Here is a 21,268-nt window from a genome sequence, read left to right as displayed (position 1 = left end):
GTGGGGGGATGTGATACATGCGCCGATACGGTCTGGGGGTGTCACAGTTATTATGGGTTATTTTGTTGCATTTCATTGTTTGTCGTTATGTTTTATATTTTCTGTAAAAAATTCCAATAAAAATTATATTAAAAAAAATAAAATAACACAAATCACCCTGGGCTTCATCAACATAGGCATAGAGTACAAAAGCCAAGGAGGTTGTGTTAAATCTGTATAGGACATGGTGTGAACTCAACTGAAGTATAGCGTCCAGTTTGGGCACCAGTCATTAGAAGGGATGTGAAGCTACTAGAGGGTGCTCAAAGGATTCACAATGGTTCCAGGGATGAGGAACTGCAGTTATGTAGAAAGATTGGGACTGTTATCCTTGGAGGAAATTTGATAGAGGTATTCAAAATCACGAGGGGTACGGACAGTAGAGATAGGGAGAAACTGTTCTTATTGGTTGAAGGATCGAGAACCAGAAGGCACAGATGATAATTGGAAAAAGCAATGGCGATACGGATAAACATTTTCATGCAGACCTGCAATGTTCTGCATGAGACTGGTAGAAGCAGGGCCAATTAAAGCTTTCCAAAGGGAATTGAATTATTATCTGAAAAAAAAGGGGGTGGCATGAACCAAATTGCTCCTTCAGATAGCCAGTACTGACTCGATTGACTTCCTTGTGTACTGGAACTATTCTTCGAACGCAACCTCTTCAGAACATTGATTTTAGTAATTTGAGAGAGGATACGGAGGTTGCTCCAAGTAGTTATGAATATAAGTCAATGAAGCATGATTTTAAAACGTAGGTCCCAAGTACAATAAGTTTTTATTTTACTTGGATTACTGACATGATATAAGAAATATGTTTCACTACCCTCATCACAATATTTTTTTGGCCATCAGTAACAGTTTCAGCCAATATTAACAAGGCAATTATTTCAAAAAATGTCACTTGTATGTCTAGTGTACAGGACGATAAAAGAAAAATGCAATAAAATTCACATTAAGCAATCAGAGAAATGTATTTGTGGAATAAATTAAACTCTTGAAACAATTACACAGAAATATTTGCAATGACAAATTAAACTCAATGTCATAAATTGACAATGATCACAGGTACAAAGTTCATTTACTTACCATGCAAAAGAAGAGACAGGAGATAATAGAAAATAAATTTGAGGTCCAAGGAGAACATACAGGGTGCAAAAGAGCTGCAGTGAGCATGAGCTATTAAACTAGAAGTAAAGTGTCTTGGCCCATAACTTCTGTAATAATAGTTATAGTTCTGGGATATCATAGCTGGGGTAACACAAAGATGTGCTGGTACTCCAGCTTTAAATCCCCCAAGTCAGAATCAATTATCATGGATGTAATATCATGAGATTTGGAAAGCCAAAACACTATCCATCAGACAGCATGGTTTTATGACGGGCAAATCATGTTTGACTAATTTTCTAGAGTTCTTTGAAGATATAACAAGCAAAGTACATAATGGGGATCCTGTAGATGTAGTAAATCTGGACTTCCGGAAGGCATTTCCTAAAGTGCCGACCAGAAGGTTAATTAACAAGGTGAGATCACATGGGATTAGAGGTAACTTATTAGCTTGGATAAAAGACCAGCTGACAAACAGGAGACAGAGAATTGACATAAATGAGTCTTTGTCTGGATGGCAAAATGTAACTAGTGGGGTTCCACAGGGTTCAGTTCTTGGGCCCCAGCTATTTACAATCTATATTAACGACTTGGATATAGGGATCGAAGGTTCTGTAGCCAAATTCGCAGACAGTAAGTTGCAATGAGGAAATAGGAACCTTATAAATGGATATAGATAGGTTAGGAGAGTGGGCCAAAATGTGGCAGATGGAGTTTAACGTGGATAAGTGCGAGGTCATGCATTTTGGTCGGAAAAAAATGGAAAGGCAACTTATTATCGAAACGGGGAGAGACTTTGGGGTGCTCTGGTGCAGAGGGATCTGGGTGTCCTCATGCACGAGTCACAGAAAACCAGCATACAGGTGCAGCAGATAAGGAAAGCAAATGGAATGCTGGCATTTAGAGCAAAAGGAATGGAGAATAATGGTAAGGAAGTGTTGTTGATACAAGGCATTGGTAAGACTGCACCTGGAGTATTGTGTATTTTTGGGTCCCCTCATGGGAGGAAGTTCACTACATTGATTCCAGAGATGAGGGGTTTCTTGTATGAGGAAAGATTGAACAGTTTAGGCCTATATTCTCTGGAGTTTAGAAGAATGAGGGGAGATCTAATTAAGGTATACAGGATGCTAAAAGGTATGGATAAAGTAGATGTAGAGCAGATGCTTCCTCATGCAGGACATTGTAAAACAAGGTTATAATCTTAGAATAAGAGGTAGCAAATTTAAAACAGACTTGAGGAGAAACTATATCTCCCAAAGGGTTGTGAATCTGTGGAATTCGCTACCCCAGAGTGCGGTGGATGCATGAGTGAGTAAATTTGAGGAGTTAGACAGATTTTTAATTTGTAATGGGTTGAAGGGTTACGGAGAACGGGCCGGACAGTGGAGTTGAGACCATGATGGTATCAGCCATGATCACATTGAAGGTGTTTAGGCTCGAGAAGCTAAATTGCCTACTCCTGCTCCTAGGAAGGAGGTGCTCTGGCTGATTTTGCAATCCAGCTCTTGGTCTGTAGGTAACAGATGAGGAACATATCAGCCATGATAGAATGGCAAAGTAGACTCGATAGACTGAATGGCCTAACTCTGCTCCTTTATCTTATGAACTTATAATATCTCATTCAACAAGGATGAAAGTGAAACGGAGAATGAGCCCTGGTATTTTACAAGTACGAGCCTTTTTGAGCAAAGTGTTGTTCTTTGGGGACATAAGAATTATTTATTACCAGAAGCAGAACAAGTACTGTTCTCGAGAACTCAAGAGACGATTCCCAAAATAAATTTCAACCTGGTCAAAATAACTTGAACAAAAAAAACTGCAAACAAATAATAAAGATATTATTGCAAGTTAGTTAGAAATAAAATCATAAAGAAATTCATAATTCTAAAGCACTACCACCTTTTTCTGGTTGAACAGCGAGATGCTGTTGCCGAAAACAAGAAAAAAGAATGCAGGTGAAGATCATACCGTAGCATTTTACACTGAGACATTGCATGGCTTATCCAAAACTCAAAATGGACAATCAACCCGACAATTTATTCCTGTCGGGTGACAGACTTGATGCAATCATATGTGGAAGATAAAATAATTAGGATATGTTGTTACTAATTGATAGCACATGATATGTTAAATTCTGGAAAGCTCAATGCGAGTAGAAGCAGGTTTTTTTCTCTCTCTCAAGTTATTACGGATAGCTTCAATGGGCTGATTGATTGCAAGGTGAAACTACCTGAACTTATTACTCTTGTGGCTTTAGGAAAGCCGGAACTGTAAAATATAGCAATTCGGTTCTCTGACTTCCATTGGGCCAAAGGTGGGAATGCATTTTGATAAGACTTTGTTCAAAAATTGGATATGAACTGATGAGGGTCAAGCTGGAGTTTACACCATGACCCTCTAATCAAAGGGCAGCAGTTAAAAAATATACATTGGTTTGTTTGGTTATTCCAACAAATATAAGGCATTTATCAGATCGAATGACTTAATGCAATCTCAAAGGGGACTAGGGTAATACCGTTAAAGTACTGTAGTTGAGCATTCAAGTAAATTAATTTAATTTACATACATCCTATCCTCAATTCTAACCTCTACTGAATTATATAGCAAGAATGTTGTATTTTCATATAGAATAGCTTGAACAAATTACTGGTTTTGGTGATCATTTACCAGCATTTAAATGATTCCAAGACACACACAACTCCAGATATTTATGCTGGGCAGTCACACAAAACTACATAATACTACACAGTATGAGATGACTTTTAGAAAATAAAGGAGCACTAAATAAATGCACAGAATAAACATTGTTTTCTTTGTAAATAACTAAAATAATTGCAATATTTTAAAATAAGAGCTGAAGATAGGTATGTCATTAAATTTCGAGGCATTAGAACTTTGCAAATTCTTTCATTGTGCTCTGCAGATTATCCAACTGGGAAATATAATGGGGACAACTATTCTCGATGCGCTAAACTGCAGACCCAGGAAACTCCTCTCACTATTGGCATCAGTCCCATTGCTTTTGCTCTGCTGTGAGAATCCTAACACAAGTAACACATGTAAAGTGTCAGGATAAACAGTTTCATTTTTCTGCCTAACTTGAGAAAGAACAGATGGTTCATTGCAGGGCCTGTTTTCGGTGTTCTTATAAAATACAATTAGCAACATTTAAATCATTAAAGAAAAGAAATATCATAATAAAACCTGCAGTTCCAAAATAGAATGAAATAAAATGTTTCATGTTTCTCAAATAGAAAAGCAGTTAAATATTTATGATCGAACACAATCCCACTGATCCAATTCTACCCTATGAATTCCAGATAGAATCACAGAAACAAATCATGGGATGGTTACAACACAGAAGGCCGCCATTAATCCAGTGTGGCTCTCTGCAAGAAAAATCCAGCTAGAATAAGGGTGCGATCTTCCAGCGTCCTTATACTCACACTTAAGCATAACGAGGCCGGCGAATAGCGGGAGCCACCAAAAACGGGAACCGCGTCAGGCAGCAATTTGAAATGTAACCGGCCAGCTTCCGTAGGCAAATTCGGAATCTGGCTGTAGCGTGCCGAGAAACCAATTATCACCACTTAAGCCCCATTTCCATACAATTAACGAGAGCCACCCATCATCCAACAGCCTACTATCATTCACCAGCCTTCCCAACAAGTGCTCATGCTATCGCCGATTAGTATTCCTTTTTAAAAACGTGAACCTGACGGAAGGGTTTGTGTGGAGCCGAGGTGAGTAGCAATCTTTGCTCACAAGTAAAGAGACATTGGGCACTGGGCTTGCCACCTCAGTGCTTCGCGGGAGTGGTGGACCCTCCACAGGGGTGGGCAATCGCTCGCAGCACCACCATGACAACCCTTGGATTCCAACCCCATTCCGGGGGCAAACCCTGTCCCTGCTCGGTTGCCCCACCGATCACCCATAAACCCCACCGACTGCTGAGGCCTCTGGCTGCATGGCTGAAGGCAATTGCTATTGGGAATTGGCAATCGTGGTTAAGTGAGCACTTGACACATGCCAAATGGGTTCCAGTGGGTAGGCTGGCCATGCAGCATGTGGGAGTTATTGCCTAGCATTCCGATCGTACTTTGATGCTCAGACACTGTGTGGGAGTCAACACCACACACACAGCACCCAGGGGATGGGATAATGTACCCAGACTGAATCACTGGTGAATCCGACACCCCAAATATGGATACCAGCAGACATGGGTCTAAATCCAAATGGAGTTTCTCCAACATGGTACTAAAGAAGGAAGCCCAGAAGCCTAAGAGTTTGGGGCAAGTCCAGAACATATGCGTGTGGCAAGCCGGACCAAGAGAACAGTGATCACACCTATTTGGGAAAAAGCCTTGCCCTAGTCAAGTGCACCCTGTGTAACACCTTAAACTGAATTAGGCTCAACCTGGCACACGAGGACGTGGAATTGACCCTGTGAAGGGCCGTCCTCCCAACCTCACTCGTAGGTGTAGGGCCAATTCACTTTTCCATTTTGCCCTCACCCCATTTAACAGGGAGAGATCCGACGCAAGAATATGGCCATGCAGGACCGAAATAGCCCCTTCGCCATGCCGAGGCAAGGAAAGAATCCTGTTCAGCAAGGAAGAAGGTGGCGCCGAATGAAAGGCTGGAGAAGCCATAGGTGAGAAGTCACAAACTTGAAAATAATAAAAAAAGGCTGGAGTTGGGTAGCTGAAATTTGTCAGCCAACTCCCCAAAACCTGTAAATCTCCCCTCCATGAACAGGCGCCCCAAAATGCTCCAGATGCTTCACTTTCCAAGATTTAAATGTTGGGTCCGAACCAGGAGGTAGAAAAAGGTAATTGTTACAAATAGGGGCTAGCGAAGTCGGGGAAAGAAGCATGAGGTGTTGTTGAAGCTATTTCTAAATCTCAAGAGGGGAGACCACCACCGTGTTTGACGAAAATCTAGCAAGAGAAAAAGGCAATAGTGCAGAGACTATGGCAAGGAGAATAGAAGTAGAGCAGGAGCGAGCCTCCATTTGTCCCCAAATAGAATTAGGGTCACTGTCCTATAACAAAATATTTTGGCTGTTAGCAGCCCAGTTATAAAAACAAATTGGGGAGGACCAGACTATCCCTTTGGGAGCAGAATGGTACATATTCTGGGATTCTTACCCACCCAAATAAAAGCAGATATCAATTTGTTAACCTTGATTAAAAAAAAAGGATTTGGGCAACAAAATAGGAAGACATTGAAAGAAAAAGAAAAACTTTGGGAGTATGTACATTTTAATTGTTTGAATCCTGCCCGTCAAAGATAGAGGAAGGTTGTTCCACCTCTGTATGTCTCTTTTAACACTATTAATTTGGCTTGAGTAATTCAACTTATGAAGTGAGGCCCATGGGCCACCAGGCCCCCCAGATAATGAAGGTTTGTATTAGAGAGGCGGAAAGGTAACATCCCCAATTGGCCTCAGTGAGACGGGAAACATTCACTCTTGCCTAGATTCAATTTATACCCAGAGCCGAAAGTGAAGCAACTTCATTGTGCCGTCGATGGAGCAAATTGGTCCGTAATATATATAAGTAGGTCACCTGCATAGAGAGATACCCAATGCTCCACCCCATCTCAAGTAATACCCCTCCAATGACTAGAGGACCTCAACACATTAGAGAGCAGCTCTATAGCCAAGGCGAACAGAAGTGGAAAGAGTAAGTAGCCCATCTCTAGTGCCCCTATTCAAGGGAAAGGTAACCTGAGTACAGAGTGTTGGTATTAACACTGGCCGTAGGGGCATTATATAAAAAGCAAATCCAAGAAGCAAATTTATGGTTAAAACCAAATCTCTAGAGAATCTCAAATAGATATTCCCAAACCACTATCAAATTCCTTTTCACCATCAAAAGATATACTTCAGGTTCAGGTACTGGGGAGGGGGAAAGGATGGCATTTAGAAGGTGACGTATATTGGCTGACAACTGTCAGCCCTTCATGATGCCTGTTTTGATTCTCCAAAATTATATGAAGGAGGCAAGGCTCAAACTGGAGCGCCAGAACCTTAGCAAGCAGTTTGACATCAGCATTCAAAAGTATGAGGTTTAGGGCAGCACGGTAGCATGGTGGTTAGCATAAATGCTTCACAGCTCCAGAGTCCCAGGTTCAGTTCCCAGCTGGGTCACTGTCTGTGCGGAGTCTGCACGTCCTCCCCGTGTGTGCGTGGGTTTCCTCCGGGTGCTCCGGTTTCCTCCCACAGTCCAAAGATGTGCGGGTTAGGTGGATTGGCAATGCTAAATTGCCCGTAGTGTCCTAAAAGTAAGGTGGGGGGTATGGGGTGGATACGTGGGTTTGAGTAGGGTGATCATTGCTCGGCACAACATCGAGGGCCGAAGGGCCTGTTCTGTGCTGTACTGTTCTATGTTCTATTTGAACTGCACTCCTTTGGGTCCTTGTTCCTCTTAAGGGGAAGGGAATAGAGACTTAAGCGAGGGTCGGTGATAATGATCCCTGGGATAGGGATTCAATTGAACATGTCCAATAATAAAGGTGCGAGCTGTTCTGAGAACTCCTTGTAAAATTTGCTTGGAAAGCCATCCCAGCCAGGGGCCTTGCCAGACTGCATCAGCCCAATACATTTTAAAATCTCATCAGGCCGTAACAGGGAGTCCAACTCATAGCACATATCCACCTTGACAGTTGGGACGGGTAAACTGTCCAGAAAGTTAAGACATGACCTATTCATTTGCAGGGGTCTCTGATCTATAAAGATTACAGTAATAGGATTTAAAAGCCACATTGACCTGAAGAGGGGCGGAAATGAGATTCTCCATGTGTGTGCGTGGGTGTCCTACGGGTGCTCCGGTTTTCTCCCACAGTCCAAAGATGTGCAGGTTAGGTGGATTGGCCATGCTAAATTGCGCTTAGTATCCAAAATTGCCCTTAGCGTTGGGTGGGGTTGCTGGGTTATGGTGATAGGATGGAGGCGTGGGCTTGGGTAGGGTGCTCTTTCCAAGAGCCGGTGCAGACTGATAGGCCGAATGGCCTCCTTCTGCACTGTAAACTCGATGATTCAGACAGCGACCCAGGGCATTGATCGAACCTGGGTCCTCATCGCAGTAGGCAGCAGTGCTAACCACTGCTCCACCCCTTCCAAATTGAATTTGCTTCTTAATAATAGATTGTAATATTTTTCCAATAACTGAAGTTGGACTAACTGACCTGTAATTTCCTGCATTTTGCCTCCTTCCCTTTTTGAACAAAGATACCACATTAGAAGTTTTCCAATCCTTTGGCAGTTCCAGAATTCAAGGAATTTTAGTAAATGGCTACCAATGCATTCATGATCTTTGTAGCTATCGCCGTTAAGATCCTGGAGTGTAAACCATCAGGTTCAAGGGACTTGCCAGCCTTTAACTCAATTTATTTACCTAAAGAAATTCTCTGGTGATGTGTTTATTTCCTCCCCCGTATTTTTTACTATTTCTGAGATGCTTGTGGTATCCTCCAAGAAACCATCCCAAATGCACTCTATGAATTCATTCCCTTGGCTGCCATTTCCAATTTGATTAGCCCAATTATATGAAAATTAAAGTCGTGCATGATTAATACAATGTTTTTTTTTTTTACATACATTTGTTATTTCTTGATGTAAACTCTTTCCTATAATGTGGCTATGCTTTGGGGGACTATACAATACACCTACCAACATCTTCCTTCCTCTGGTATTTGTTATTTCCACCCAAATTGATTCCATGAGCCTAGATCGTCCCTCAGAACGGCACTTATTTCCTCTTATTAGCAGAGCTACCCAACCATCTTTCTGTTTTTTTGTTCCCGCCTGATCTTCCTAAACGTCAAATAATCCTGAATATTGATTTCCCAACTTTGATCTCCTTGCAACTCAAGCATTAGCTATCAGATCATATCCATTTAATTCTATTTATGCCGTCAGTTCATTTATCTTGTTTTTGATGCGACATGTATTAAGATACAGAACACAATTCTACCACTTTTCCTTACACTAAGCGCATCTCAAAGGGCAATAGAGCCATGTTGTGTTTTTTTGCCATTTATTTCCATGTCTTCCTCTTTTGCTTTCACTTTTTCTGCCTTTTGGTTCTAATCCAGTTTCCATCTCCTCTAATTCCCTGCTCAACCCCCTCCTTGCTATACTAGTTTAAAGCCTCCCCAACAGCACTATCAAATACCGCTGCAAAGATATGGTCCCATTCTTGTTGGGGTGTAACCCATCCAGTTTGTACAGAATCTGTCCCAATGCCTCAGAAATCTGGATCCCATCCTCCTACACCACCTCTCTAGCCACACATTCATCCTACCTATCCTCCCATTCTAGGATCATTTTGTGGCCACAGAAACACCTATCTGTTGCCTTTACAATTAAATCCCCCATCATTATAGCCCTACCCCTCATTTCCTCTCCGTCAGCGCAGTTGAACCACCTGTGGTGTCATGGACTTGGCTTTCACCGCATTCCCCTGAGAAGTCATTACCCCCAACAGTATACAAAGCAGTATATCTGTTTGAGAGGGGTTTGGCCCCAGGGGACTCCTGCACTATATGCCCAACTCTACTCAGCCTGGCAGTCACCCATTCCCTTTCTGCCTGTGACCACCTCTCTAAATGTGCTAACCATGAAAATCTCAGCCTCACAGATGCTCCAGAATGACTCTAGCAGCTGCTCCAGTTCGGATGCATGGATTTCCATTAGCTGCAACTGATGATACTTCCTATACCCATGTTCATCCTGGACGCTGGAAGTGTCCCTGGATTCCAAATTGCACAGGAGGAGCATTCCACATGGCCAAGCTGTCCTGCAATGACTTGCCCTTAGATCACTCCCCTTGCTTCTTCCAGGTTTGAGAAGATTAATACAGTAACACTAAGGGCCTTGTTCGGCTATTAAATGATAAAATAGATACTCACCAGTTCCTACTTACCAATCAGCAGGTTCCCAGACTGCGCCACTGCGATAGTGACTGCACGACACTCTTCCTAGAGCCCTTCACTCTGATCCTGACTGCAGCACTCTTCTCAGCTTGCTTTACTGCAATGCTGAATGCAATGCAGGGCACTGCTCTCAGTTTGCTTCACTGCAAATCTGACTGCAGGACACTCTTCCCACTCTGGACATCAAGTGTTGGTAGATTATCAGGAGGAGAGAGAATAATCTGAACCACAAACAATTTGACTTTCTTAGTGAACCATGGCAGTCTGCATGGTGAAGGTGCACCCAGAATGCTAAAACAAAAGCAAAATACTGCAGATGCTGGGAAGTTTAAATAAAACCATAAAATGCTGGAAAAACTCAGGACTGGCAGCGTCTGTGGTGAGTGTGACAGAAATACACATGACTTAATGCCATTCCACTGCCTTTCCCCCGTACCTCTGCATGTTGTTTCTATTCAAGTAATCATTTAATGCTCTCTTGAATATCGTGCTTGGAAATGTCTCAACCACACTTCTAGGCAGCGCACTCCGGACCTGAACCACTCAATTGTGATAAAAGGTATTTTCTCACATCATATTTACTTCTTCTGCAAATTACTTTAAATCTGTGCCCTCACTCATGAGCGAGAACAGTTTCTCTCTATCTATGTCCGGCCCCCTCATGATTTCTTAGCCTTCTTCTCTCCAAGGAGAATAGTTCCATCATCTCCAATCTCATCTCATAATTGATTTTTTTTTGATCCCTGGTACCATTCCTGTAAAGTTCTTCTGCTGTCTCTCCAATGCGCTCACATCCTTCCTGTAGTATGGTGCTAACTGTACACAATATTCCAGCTGAGGTCTAACTAGTGCCGTGCATGATTTCAACATAACCACCTTGCTCGTGTACTCTGGTGGTATTGTGCGAAGCAAATAATGGCATGATGGGAAAACTAGTCAAGTCTTCTTGGTACAATTGAATTTAAACTGACTTCACATAACCTAAGGCACAGATACAAACAGCCGAGGTCAACTTGACCTGAGAACTGGCTGACCACCCATTTTTCCATGTGGACTGGACTCATATTGCTTGTAGTAAATTTTCTGAACACAATCTAGGAACTTTTGCCCCACTCTGTCCTTTGCAATACCACTGGCCCAGACTACATTTGGGTAATTAAAGTCCCCCATTAAAACTACTCTTTATGTTTGCAACTCTATAATTTCTCTGCAGACTTGTTCTTCGACATCCTTCATACTAGTTGGCGGTCAATAGACTGCACCGAGCAATTTAATTGCACCCTTTCTGTTCTTTACCTCAAGCCAAATTGATTCTACTCTTCAACCCTTTGGGACATCTTTCTTCAGCACTGCAATGCTCTTCCTAACCAATACCACCACCACTCCTGATTTCCTACATTTCCTGAAAACCATGTGCCCAGAAATATTTAACACCCAGTCCTGTTCATCCTTGAGCCAGGTCTCAGTTATCGTCACAACATTATATTTCCATAACACAATCTGTGCCTGTAACTCCCCAATTTCATTTACTATACTTTGTGCATTCACACACATGCTCTGCAACCCTGATTTAGACATTTCTTTCTCCATTACTCCAACTTCACCCATTAACTTACTATTCACTATATTAGTGCTTTCTGTTCCTCCCAGTATTTTGTGCTCCCTGGTATTCCTCTCCAATATTTCCTCTTAGTTCCCACACGCCTGCGGAGCTAGTTTAAAGTCTTCCCGACAGCAATAGCAAAAGATCTCACAAGGAACTCAGTCCCAGCTCTGTTCAGATGCAACGCGTCAAGCTTGTACAGGTGCCATCTCCCCCAGAGCCAGTCCCAGTATTCCAGGAATCTAAAGCTTTCCCTCCTACACCATCTTCCCAACTATGCATCAATCTGCCTTATGCCCTTATTTGTGTACTCACTTTCATATAGCTTTCGGAGTAATCCAGAGATTACTACATTTAGCTCCCTAAATTCTGAATACAGGACCCCATGCCCCTTTCTACCCAGGTCATGGGTACCAATGCAGATCATGACTCTGGTTGTTCACCCTCCCTCAGAAGAATATCCTGCAGCCGTTCTGTGCCATCCTTGACCCTGGCACCAGGGAGGCAACATACCATCCTGGAGTCACATCTACAGAAATGCCTGTTTGTTCCCCAAATTAACAAATTTTCTATCACTATTGTTCTTCCGTTCTTTCTCCCCTTCTGTACAGCTGAGTGTGGGGCCACAAATCTGCACTCTTCCGAGGAACCAGCTATCAAAACGGAAAACTGATTTCTAACTGGGACCCCAGGGGCCACCTGCACTACCTGCCAAGTTCTCTTGGACTGCCTGGTGGTGACCCATTCCCACTGTCTCCAGGTCCTTAAGATTCAGTGTGACCACCTCTCTGAACAGGCTAGCCATGTAGCTCTGAGCCTCATGGGTACATCATAGTGACGCCAGCTGATGCTCGTGCTCGGAAACCCCTAGCTCCGGTTTTTACAGCTGGCAGCACCCCCTTCACATATGGTCATCTAGGGTACCACACATCCGTAACTCCATAACTTCACACGTAATATAGGATACACATTCCACTTGACTGAGCTACCTTGCTATCTGAGTTGTCTTAACTTTATTTCTCTTGTGTTCACTCGGTTCTATTTTGGATTACTTATATTACACTACTATATTCGCCCTAATCTTCTCTTATTCCAGGCACTAGTTTGTCACACACTGCCCCTTACACTGAGCACTTACCGGACAGTCAACTTACCAGTTTCCTGTGACACCATAGTTGTTTTCTTTCCCCACTTCTGCCTCATAGCACCTAAAATACTCACCAAACAACTAGCCTCTTCTCCTGCAACAGGGCAAGACTACTTGCTGAAGGGCGAAAAAGTTAGAAAGCAAATACGAGCACCTCTTCCCCTCTGCATCAACTTCCCAAATATTCTCACTCAGGATGAAGCTGCTCTCTGTTCATGCGCCACTTAAAAGTTAATGTTTCAAGTCCATGATTCTTCTTCAGACTTGAGGGTCACACAGACTCAATTTTTAAAACTCTGTTTTTTTCTTCACAGATGCTGACAGACCTGCTGAGCTTTTCCATCATTTTTATTTTTATCTCCCAAAATGCTGTCAGAAGGATGTGGAGGCGTCAACTACTAGGGGGCATAGGTTTAAGGTGCGAGGGGCAAGATTGAGAGTAGATGTATGAGGCAAGCTTTTTACACAGAGTGTAGTGGGTGCCTGGAACTCGCTGCCGGAGGAGGTGGTGGAAGCAGAGACGATAGTGACATTTAAGGGGCATCTTGACAAATACATGAATAGGATGGGAATAGAGGGATACGGACCCAGGAAGTGTAGAAGATTGTAGTTTAGTCGGCAGTATGGTCGGCACGGGCTTGGAGGGCTGAGGGGCCTGTTCCTGTGCTGTACTTTTCTTTGTTCTTTATTTATTCTTATACTTCTATCTATGCAACGATCCTAAAATTTTGGCCCATTGACAATGAAGGAGTGGTGATTCACTATGCGGGTAATGATGCTCCAATGTACTTGCTTGCCTCTGCCCACTTTGAGAGATGCCTCATGCCGTTATAAGTTTAGGGGGTGCTGTCAAAAAAGCCTTGGCAACTTGCTGCAATGCCTTCTGTAAATAGCATACACTGCAGTCATTGTATGCCAGCTGAAGGAGTAGCTATTGAGACTATTGCATGAGGTATCAATCTTGTCAATTGCTTGGACTGTGGCTGCACTCTTCCAGCAAAATGTTGCACAGCTCGAGAGTAAACTGACACACAAAAATAAAAACCTCAAGATAAACGTGGTGGGGCTATGTGTTCTGTAGATAATGTATTTTGTAGATCTAGAATCCCAAACTATATGTAGTTACTCAAGTGTCAGGGATTGGGACCTCTGGGACCTCATGGAGTAGGTGAAAAAGGTTCTGCACAGAGAGGGAGCCGCTATGGCTTTTAGGATCATTGCATAGATAGAAGTATAAGAATAAACAAAGAACAAAGAAAAGTACAGAACAGGAACAGGCCCCTCAGCCCTCCAAGCCCATGCCGACCATACTGGCCGATTAAACTACAATCTTCTACACTTCCTGAGTCCGTATCCCTCTATTCCCATCCTATTCATGTATTTGTCAAGATGCCCCTTAAATGTCACTATCGTCCCTGCTTCCACCACCTCCTCCGGCAGCAAGTTCCAGGCACCCACTACACCCTGTGTAAAAAGCTTGCCTCAAACATCTACTCTCAATCTTGCCCCTCGCACCTTAAACCTATGCCCCCTAGTAGTTGACCCCTCTACCCTGGGGAAAAGCCTCTGACTATCCACTCTGTCTAAGCCCCTCATAATTTTGTAGACCTCTATCAGGTCGCCCCTCAACCTCCGTCGTTCCAGTGAGAACAAACCGAGTTTATTCAACCGCTCCTCATAGCTCCTCCATACCAGGCAACATCCTGGTAAATCTCTTCTGCACCCTTTCTAATGCCTCCACATCCTTCTGGTAGTGTGGCGACCAGAATTGAACACTATACTCCAAGTGTGGCCTAACTAAGGTTCTATACAGCTGCAACATGACTTGCCAATTCTTATACTCAATGCTCCAGCCAATGAAGGCAAGCATGCCGTATGCCTTCTTGACTACCTTCTCCACCTGTTTTGCCCCTTTCAGTGACCTGTGGACCTGTACACCTAGATCTCTCTGACTTTCAATACTCGAGGGTTCTACCATTCACTGTATATTCCCTACCTGCATTAGACCTTCAAAATGCATTACCTCACATTTGTCCGGATTAAATTCCATCTGCCATCTCTATGCCCAAGTCTCCAAACTATCTAAATCCTGCTGTATCCTCTGACAGTCCTCATCACTATCCGCAATTCCACCAACCATTGTGTCGTCTGCAAACTTACTAATCAGACCAGTTACATTTTCCTCCAAATCATTCGTATATACTACGAACAGCAAAGGTCCCAGCACTGATCCCTGTGGAACACCATTAGTCACAGCCCTCCAATTAGAAAAGCACCCTTCCACTGCTACTCTGCCTTCTATGACGTAGCCAGTTCTGTATCCACTTTGCCAGCTCACCCCGATCCCGTGTGACTTCACCTTTTGTACCAGTCTACCATGAGGGACCTTGTCAAAGGCCTCACTGAAGTCCATATAGACAACATCTGCTGCCCTACCTGCAATCATCTTTTTGACCTCTTCAAAAAACTCTATCAAATTAGTGAGACACGACCTCCCCTTCACAAAACCATGCTGCCTCTCACGAATACGTCCATTTGCTTCCACATGTGAGTAGATCCTGTCTCGAAGAATTATCTCCTGTAATTTCCCTACCACTGACGCAAGGCTCACTGGCCTATAGTTCCCTGGATTATCCTTGCTACCCTTCTTAAACAAAGGGACAACACTGGCTATTCTCCAGTCCTCCGGGACATCACCTGAAGACAGTGAGGATCCAAAGATTTTTGTCAAGGCCTCAGCAATTTCCTCTCTAGCATCCTTCAGTATTCTGGGGTAGATCCCATCAGGCCCTAGGGACTTATCTACCTTAATATTCTTCAAGACGCCCAACACTTTGTCTTTTTGGATCTCAAAGTGACCCAGGCTATCTACACACCCTTCTCCAGACTCAACATCCACCAATTCCTTCTCTTTGGTGAATACTGATGCAATTAGTACCTCGCCCATTTCCTGTGGCTCCACACATAGATTCCCTTGCCTATCCTTCAGTGGGTCAACCCTTTCCCTGGCTACCCTCTTGCTTTTTATGTACGTGTAAAAAGCCTTGAGATTTTCCTTAACCCTATTTGTGAATGACTTTTCGTGACCCCTTCTGACTCCTTGCTTAAGTTCCTTCCTACTTTCCTTATATTCCACACAGGCTTTGTCTGTTCCCAGCCTTCTAGCCCTGACAAATGCCTCCTTTTTCTTTTTGACAAGGCTCATTTGAGGCTCTGCAAAGAGATTCTAGGAGATAAATTCCAGAATAAAAATCAAATCTTCAGGATAACAGTCGATTGATTAATCTAGAGCTTTATTCTAACCCAGGCAGGGTAAATAGATGTTAGGCACAGATAGATAATTGTGGCACAATAGCCTGGAGGCAAGCCCAATCTGCTGGCCTGCAGCTGTGGTTGTAGGCTGCCTGTAAAGGAGATTCCCCATCAAAAAGGTACAAAAGTTGTGGCCAGCATCCTTACAGAATAAACCATGATGCTCCTCTGCAGGATTCAACCCATGTTCCTTGACTGTTTTAAGAAACATCAATTATTTAATTACTAAACATAATTGTTTTCAGTGTGGCTAGGTAGCATCATTGCTAACTGAAATGGCTGATTCCGGAGGATACATCTGCCAGACTGGGCCTGTGGTCGATGATGAGAGAACCACCAATAAGGAAAAAACAATTTGACCGTGCCCTGATCAATTTCCTTATAACAATACATCTGACCATGATGGTATTGCGTGTTACCACCACACAGTCCCTATGGAGGTGGAAGTGCCATCTTCATACTGAGAAAAAAACCTTCATTATGTTGTGTGGCATTACCAATGTGCTAAATGGGATAGATTCAGAATAGGTCTAGCAATTCAAAACTGGGCATCCATGAAACGCTGCAGACCATCAGCCGCATCATTGTATTTAACCATAATCTGTAACTACATGGCTCGGCATATTCCTCACCCGACCATTATCATCAAGTCAGTGAATCAAACCTTGTTCAATCAGGAGTAAAGAGTATGCCAGGAACAGCACACAGCATTCCTTAAAGACGAGGTGTGAACCTAGTAAAACTACAACAGATGCTAAACAGCAGAAGCAGCATGCGATGGAGCAAAGCAATTCCACAACCAGTGGAATAGCTCAAAGTTCTGCAGTCCTGCTCCATCAAGTCTTGAATGAGGAAAGAAAGTTAACTGGAGGAGGTAGCTCCACAAATAAGCACATTGGAGCAAAAGGCAAGGTTGAAACATTTGCAACTATCTTCAGGCACAAGTGCTCAGTGAATGATCCATCTTGGCCGCCTCCTAAGGTCCCAAGCATCACTTATGGCAGTCTCCAGCCAATCTGATTCATTCCATGTGATATCAAAAAGCTGAAGTCATTGGTTGCAGCAAAGGTCCTGACAAGATCTCAGCTGCAGGACTGGAATGCTGTCCAGAACTAGCTGAGCCACTAGCCAAGTTGTTCCAAATATAACTGGCACCCAGTCAACAATATAGAAAAATACCAGAGTATCTCCTGTCCACAAAAAGCAGAACGAATCAACCTGGGAAATTAGTGTCCCATCAGTCCACTCTGAATCATCAGCAAAGAGAAGGCGGCATGGTGGCACAGTGGTAGCACTGCTGCCTCACAGAACCAGAGACCCGGGTTATTTTCAGATATCGGTTGACTGTGTGGAGTTTGCATATTTTCCCAGTGTCTGCGTGGGTTTCCTCCGAGTGCTCCGGTTTCCTCCCACAGTCCAAAGATGTACAGGTTAGGTGGATTAGTCATGCTAAATTGCCCGTAAGTGGGGTTATGGGGATAAGGTGCGGGATTGTGCCTTGGTAGGGTGCTCTTTCAGAGGGTCGATGCAGACTCGATGGGCCAAATGGCCTCCTTCTGTAGGGATTCTATGAAAGGTGTCCTTGACAATATATCTAGCGGCAGTATCTTAAACATAACATCAAAAAATAGTTTAATTGAAAGTTCCATGTAAGCCAAATATATATTTTGCATTTGTAATGTAGTAACAATAAAATCACTAGCACAAAGGTGTTTCCTTCTAATCTTCGTTCACAAGAGAGTCTCCCTGTCGGATGTCAGTTTAAAAGTTCTGTGCAAATGAATGCAATTAAAATGAATAGCAATTCTTATACCCTCAGATAAAGTACAATGCATCTTTCAGATCAGTAACCTGAACCGGATCATAACACAAGAAAGAAAACACATTAGTTCAGACTGATTTGAGATTATGGAGTCAATGTTAGAAGAATGATAACACCAATGTCAATTATTTTCATGTCACCATCTCCATTTTGGTGTCAGTGACTTTGACTGCATACTCACTTTTCCCATGCAATATTGATTTCAACTTCAATATTTTTAATTCAATACCCAATACTAACAGCTTAGGCTAAGCAATTCTGTTAGCTCCTGATTGTACTCACTTAATACTGTCGGTGTGAGTCTTGTATTCCATGATAGTATTAGGTGGTAAGTTTAGGACACGTCGTAATGTGTCTCTTATACGAGCAGTAGTAGCTTGGTCACTAGCGGTTTTATTCCATATTGAGATAATGTCTTCCTAGTAATAAAGAGAAATCAAAGTGTGTAATCAAATCTGGAGCCTCACGCACTGCTACTTATCACAAAACAGCGGCAATTTGCATTTTAACATAGTAAAACATTCTAAGGCTCTTCACAGGATTATTTGACACAGAACACAAAAGGAGATATTATGAGAGAGAGAGAATGAATGGCGAGGTCACAGAGCTATTTGAAAACAAGAATGAACATTTTTAAATTGAGGGGTGCTGGACTGGAAACAAATGTAGGACAACGAACGCAAGCAATGGGTGACCATAAAGAAAATGCTGGAAAATCTCAGTTTAAAGGGTCATCTGGACTCGAAACGTTAGCTCTTTTCTCTCCCTACAGATGCTGCCAAACCTGCTGAGATTGTCCAGTATTTTCTCTTCGGTTTCAGATTCCAGGATCTGCAGTAATTTGCTTTTAACAAGCAATGGGCGAATGGTACCGAGTGAAAATTAGGTAATGGGCAGCAGAATTTTGAATGAGCTCAAGTTTACAGAGATGCAAGATTAGAAACCAGTCAGAAGAATACTGCCACTAAAAACTAAGTGCTAGAAAGGTCAGGCAGCATCTGTGGAGAGGGAGACAATTTTTTATAAAGAAATATTTTTATTGAAGGCATTTTTGATATATACAAAACCCAAACCTCAGCAACAGGTAACAAAACTAAATCACCCTCCCCATCTCCTCACACCCTCCCGTCATCCTTTTCTCCCTTCCCCTCATTCCTCCCCAAACACAACAAAACACCCATAACATCCCCCCCCCCCCCCCACCCCGCTGATGCCTTGATTTACTTTAAAGAAGTCAATAAACGTCTTTCACCCAAGGGTGAACCACTCTTCCACTCCATGTATGGCAAACTTTTTCCAGGTGCATAATTTCTGTCCGATCACTCACCGATACCCTCGCCTTCGCCAGCTTCGACTCAACTGCCAACTCAACAAAATCCGTCTGCGGACTATCAGGGAGGCAAAGGCCAAGATATCGGCCTCTCTCCTCACCTGAACTCCCAGACCTTCCGACACTCCAAATATCACCACCTCCGGACTCCTACACCCAGAATTTTGTACATTACATCCAAAAATCCCTCGGACATGCCCAAAACATATGCACATGGTTCACCGGTCATTTAGCACACTGCCCGTACCTATCCTTCTCCCCCGAAAAGTATTGGCTCATCCTTGAGACTGTCATGTGAGCTCTGTGCGCCATCTTAAATTGGATGAGGCTTAGCCTCGCACACGACGAGGAAGCATTTACCCTCCGCTGGACTTCCCACCACACCCCGACCCCAACTCCACCGCAAACTCTTCCCCTCACGTGTCTTACCTCCTCCATTGGAGCGCCTTGCCTTCCCACCAACTCTCTACACATATCCGTCACTCTCTCCTCCCCAGTATCATCCTCAGACAACAACTTATCTTGCAGCACCAGAGGTGGCAGCTCTGTAAGGATGGTACCTCTTTTGCAACAAAGTCCCTCACCTGCAGTACCTGAACCTGTTTCCCAGAGGCAACAAATACATCTCCTTAAGCACCTCCAGGCCTGCAAACTTCCCTCCCACAAACAGGTCCCTGAAGTACTCTATCCCCACCTATGACCAGCCCTGGAACCTCGCGTCCAACCCTGCCGGCGCAAATCTATGGTTGTCACATATCGGCACACACAGCGACATGCCTTCCAGTCCGAAGTGTTGCCCACACTGGTTCCAACCCTCAACACGGATTCACCGGACTCACGGAGTACCGGACCAGCGAGAATGCAGGGGCACCAACAGTGCTCTCATACTGATCCCCCTACACAACGCTGCCCACACCCGCCCTCAGACTTGCCCACACCCGCCCTCAGACTTCCCCCCCCCACCATTTCCCAATCTTTGTGACGTTTGCTGCCCAGTAGTAATTCAATAGGCTGGCACTGCCAGCCACTGCCCACCTCGCCAATCCCTTTCCAGAAACACTCCCTCACCGGTGGGGTCTTCCCCGCCCACACAAACCTTGAAATCACCCCATTCACCTTTCTAAAAGAGGACTTAGGAACGAAGAATTTTTTAAAATTTAAATAAAAATTTTAGAGCACCCAATTATTGTTTTTTCCAATTAAGGGGCAATTTAGCTTGGCCAATCCACCTAACCTGCACATCTTTGGGTTGCGGGGGCGAATCCCACGCAGACACGGGGAGGATGTGCAAACTCCACACAGACAGTGACCCAGAGCCGGGATTCGAACCCGGGTCCTCAGCATCGTAGGCAGCAGTGCTAACCACTGTGCCGCGTGCCGCCCTCCTAGGAACAAAGATGGGGAGATTCTGAAATACAGACAGAAACTTGGACGGCGCCATCATGTTCACCATCTGTGCACGCCCTGTCAAAGGCAAGGATAATACATCCCACCTCTTGAAGTCTGTCCACTAATCGACCCAAATTCAACTTATGCAGCTGGGCGCAACTCCTCGCCACCTTGTATCCCAAGATAGTGGAAACTCACCCCCACCAACTCTCCCAGACTCCTCTCCTGCCCCCTGACATTCACTGGAAACACCTCGCTTTTCCCCATATTCAATCTATATCCAGATGAAACGACCAAAGGCCCCCAGGATCACATGATCCTATCAAACTTCCCACCGGGTCATCTGCATACAAAGAGACCCTGTGTTTGACCTCCCTCCGCCTCCCCACTCATCCCCCTCCACCCCATTGATTCCCTAGGCGCCATTGCCAATGGCTCTATCGCCAGAGCAAAAAGCAGTGGTGAGAATGGACACCCTGGACCAGTCCCCGGTGTAGCGCAAAGCACTCCGAACTAATCCTATTCATCCGGACACTAGCCAACAGCCGAACCCAATCCACAACCCTTGCCCAAACT

At 43.9% G+C, this 21,268-nt stretch overlaps 1 protein-coding gene across 5 annotated transcripts in view; it reads right to left on the bottom strand.

Moving 5' to 3' along the window:
- eif4e2 (eukaryotic translation initiation factor 4E family member 2) overlaps positions 1–21,268 on the bottom strand; it is a 69,224-nt gene that overhangs the window by 17,786 nt on the left and 30,170 nt on the right. For all 5 annotated transcript variants that reach the window (XR_005462830.1, XM_038815881.1, XM_038815882.1 and 2 more), the window contains one exon: positions 18,256–18,392. Coding sequence is in view for 4 of the 5 variants with exons in the window: in XM_038815881.1 (XP_038671809.1) it covers positions 18,256–18,392 (137 nt within the window). In the remaining variant the exon portion in view is untranslated. The remainder of the gene's footprint in view (positions 1–18,255; positions 18,393–21,268) is intronic.

The sequence above is a fragment of the Scyliorhinus canicula genome, chromosome 13 (genome assembly GCF_902713615.1).
Source record: "Scyliorhinus canicula chromosome 13, sScyCan1.1, whole genome shotgun sequence".
In the NCBI taxonomy this organism is placed as follows: domain Eukaryota; kingdom Metazoa; phylum Chordata; class Chondrichthyes; order Carcharhiniformes; family Scyliorhinidae; genus Scyliorhinus; species Scyliorhinus canicula.
This window is presented reverse-complemented; position numbering and strand designations above follow the sequence as displayed.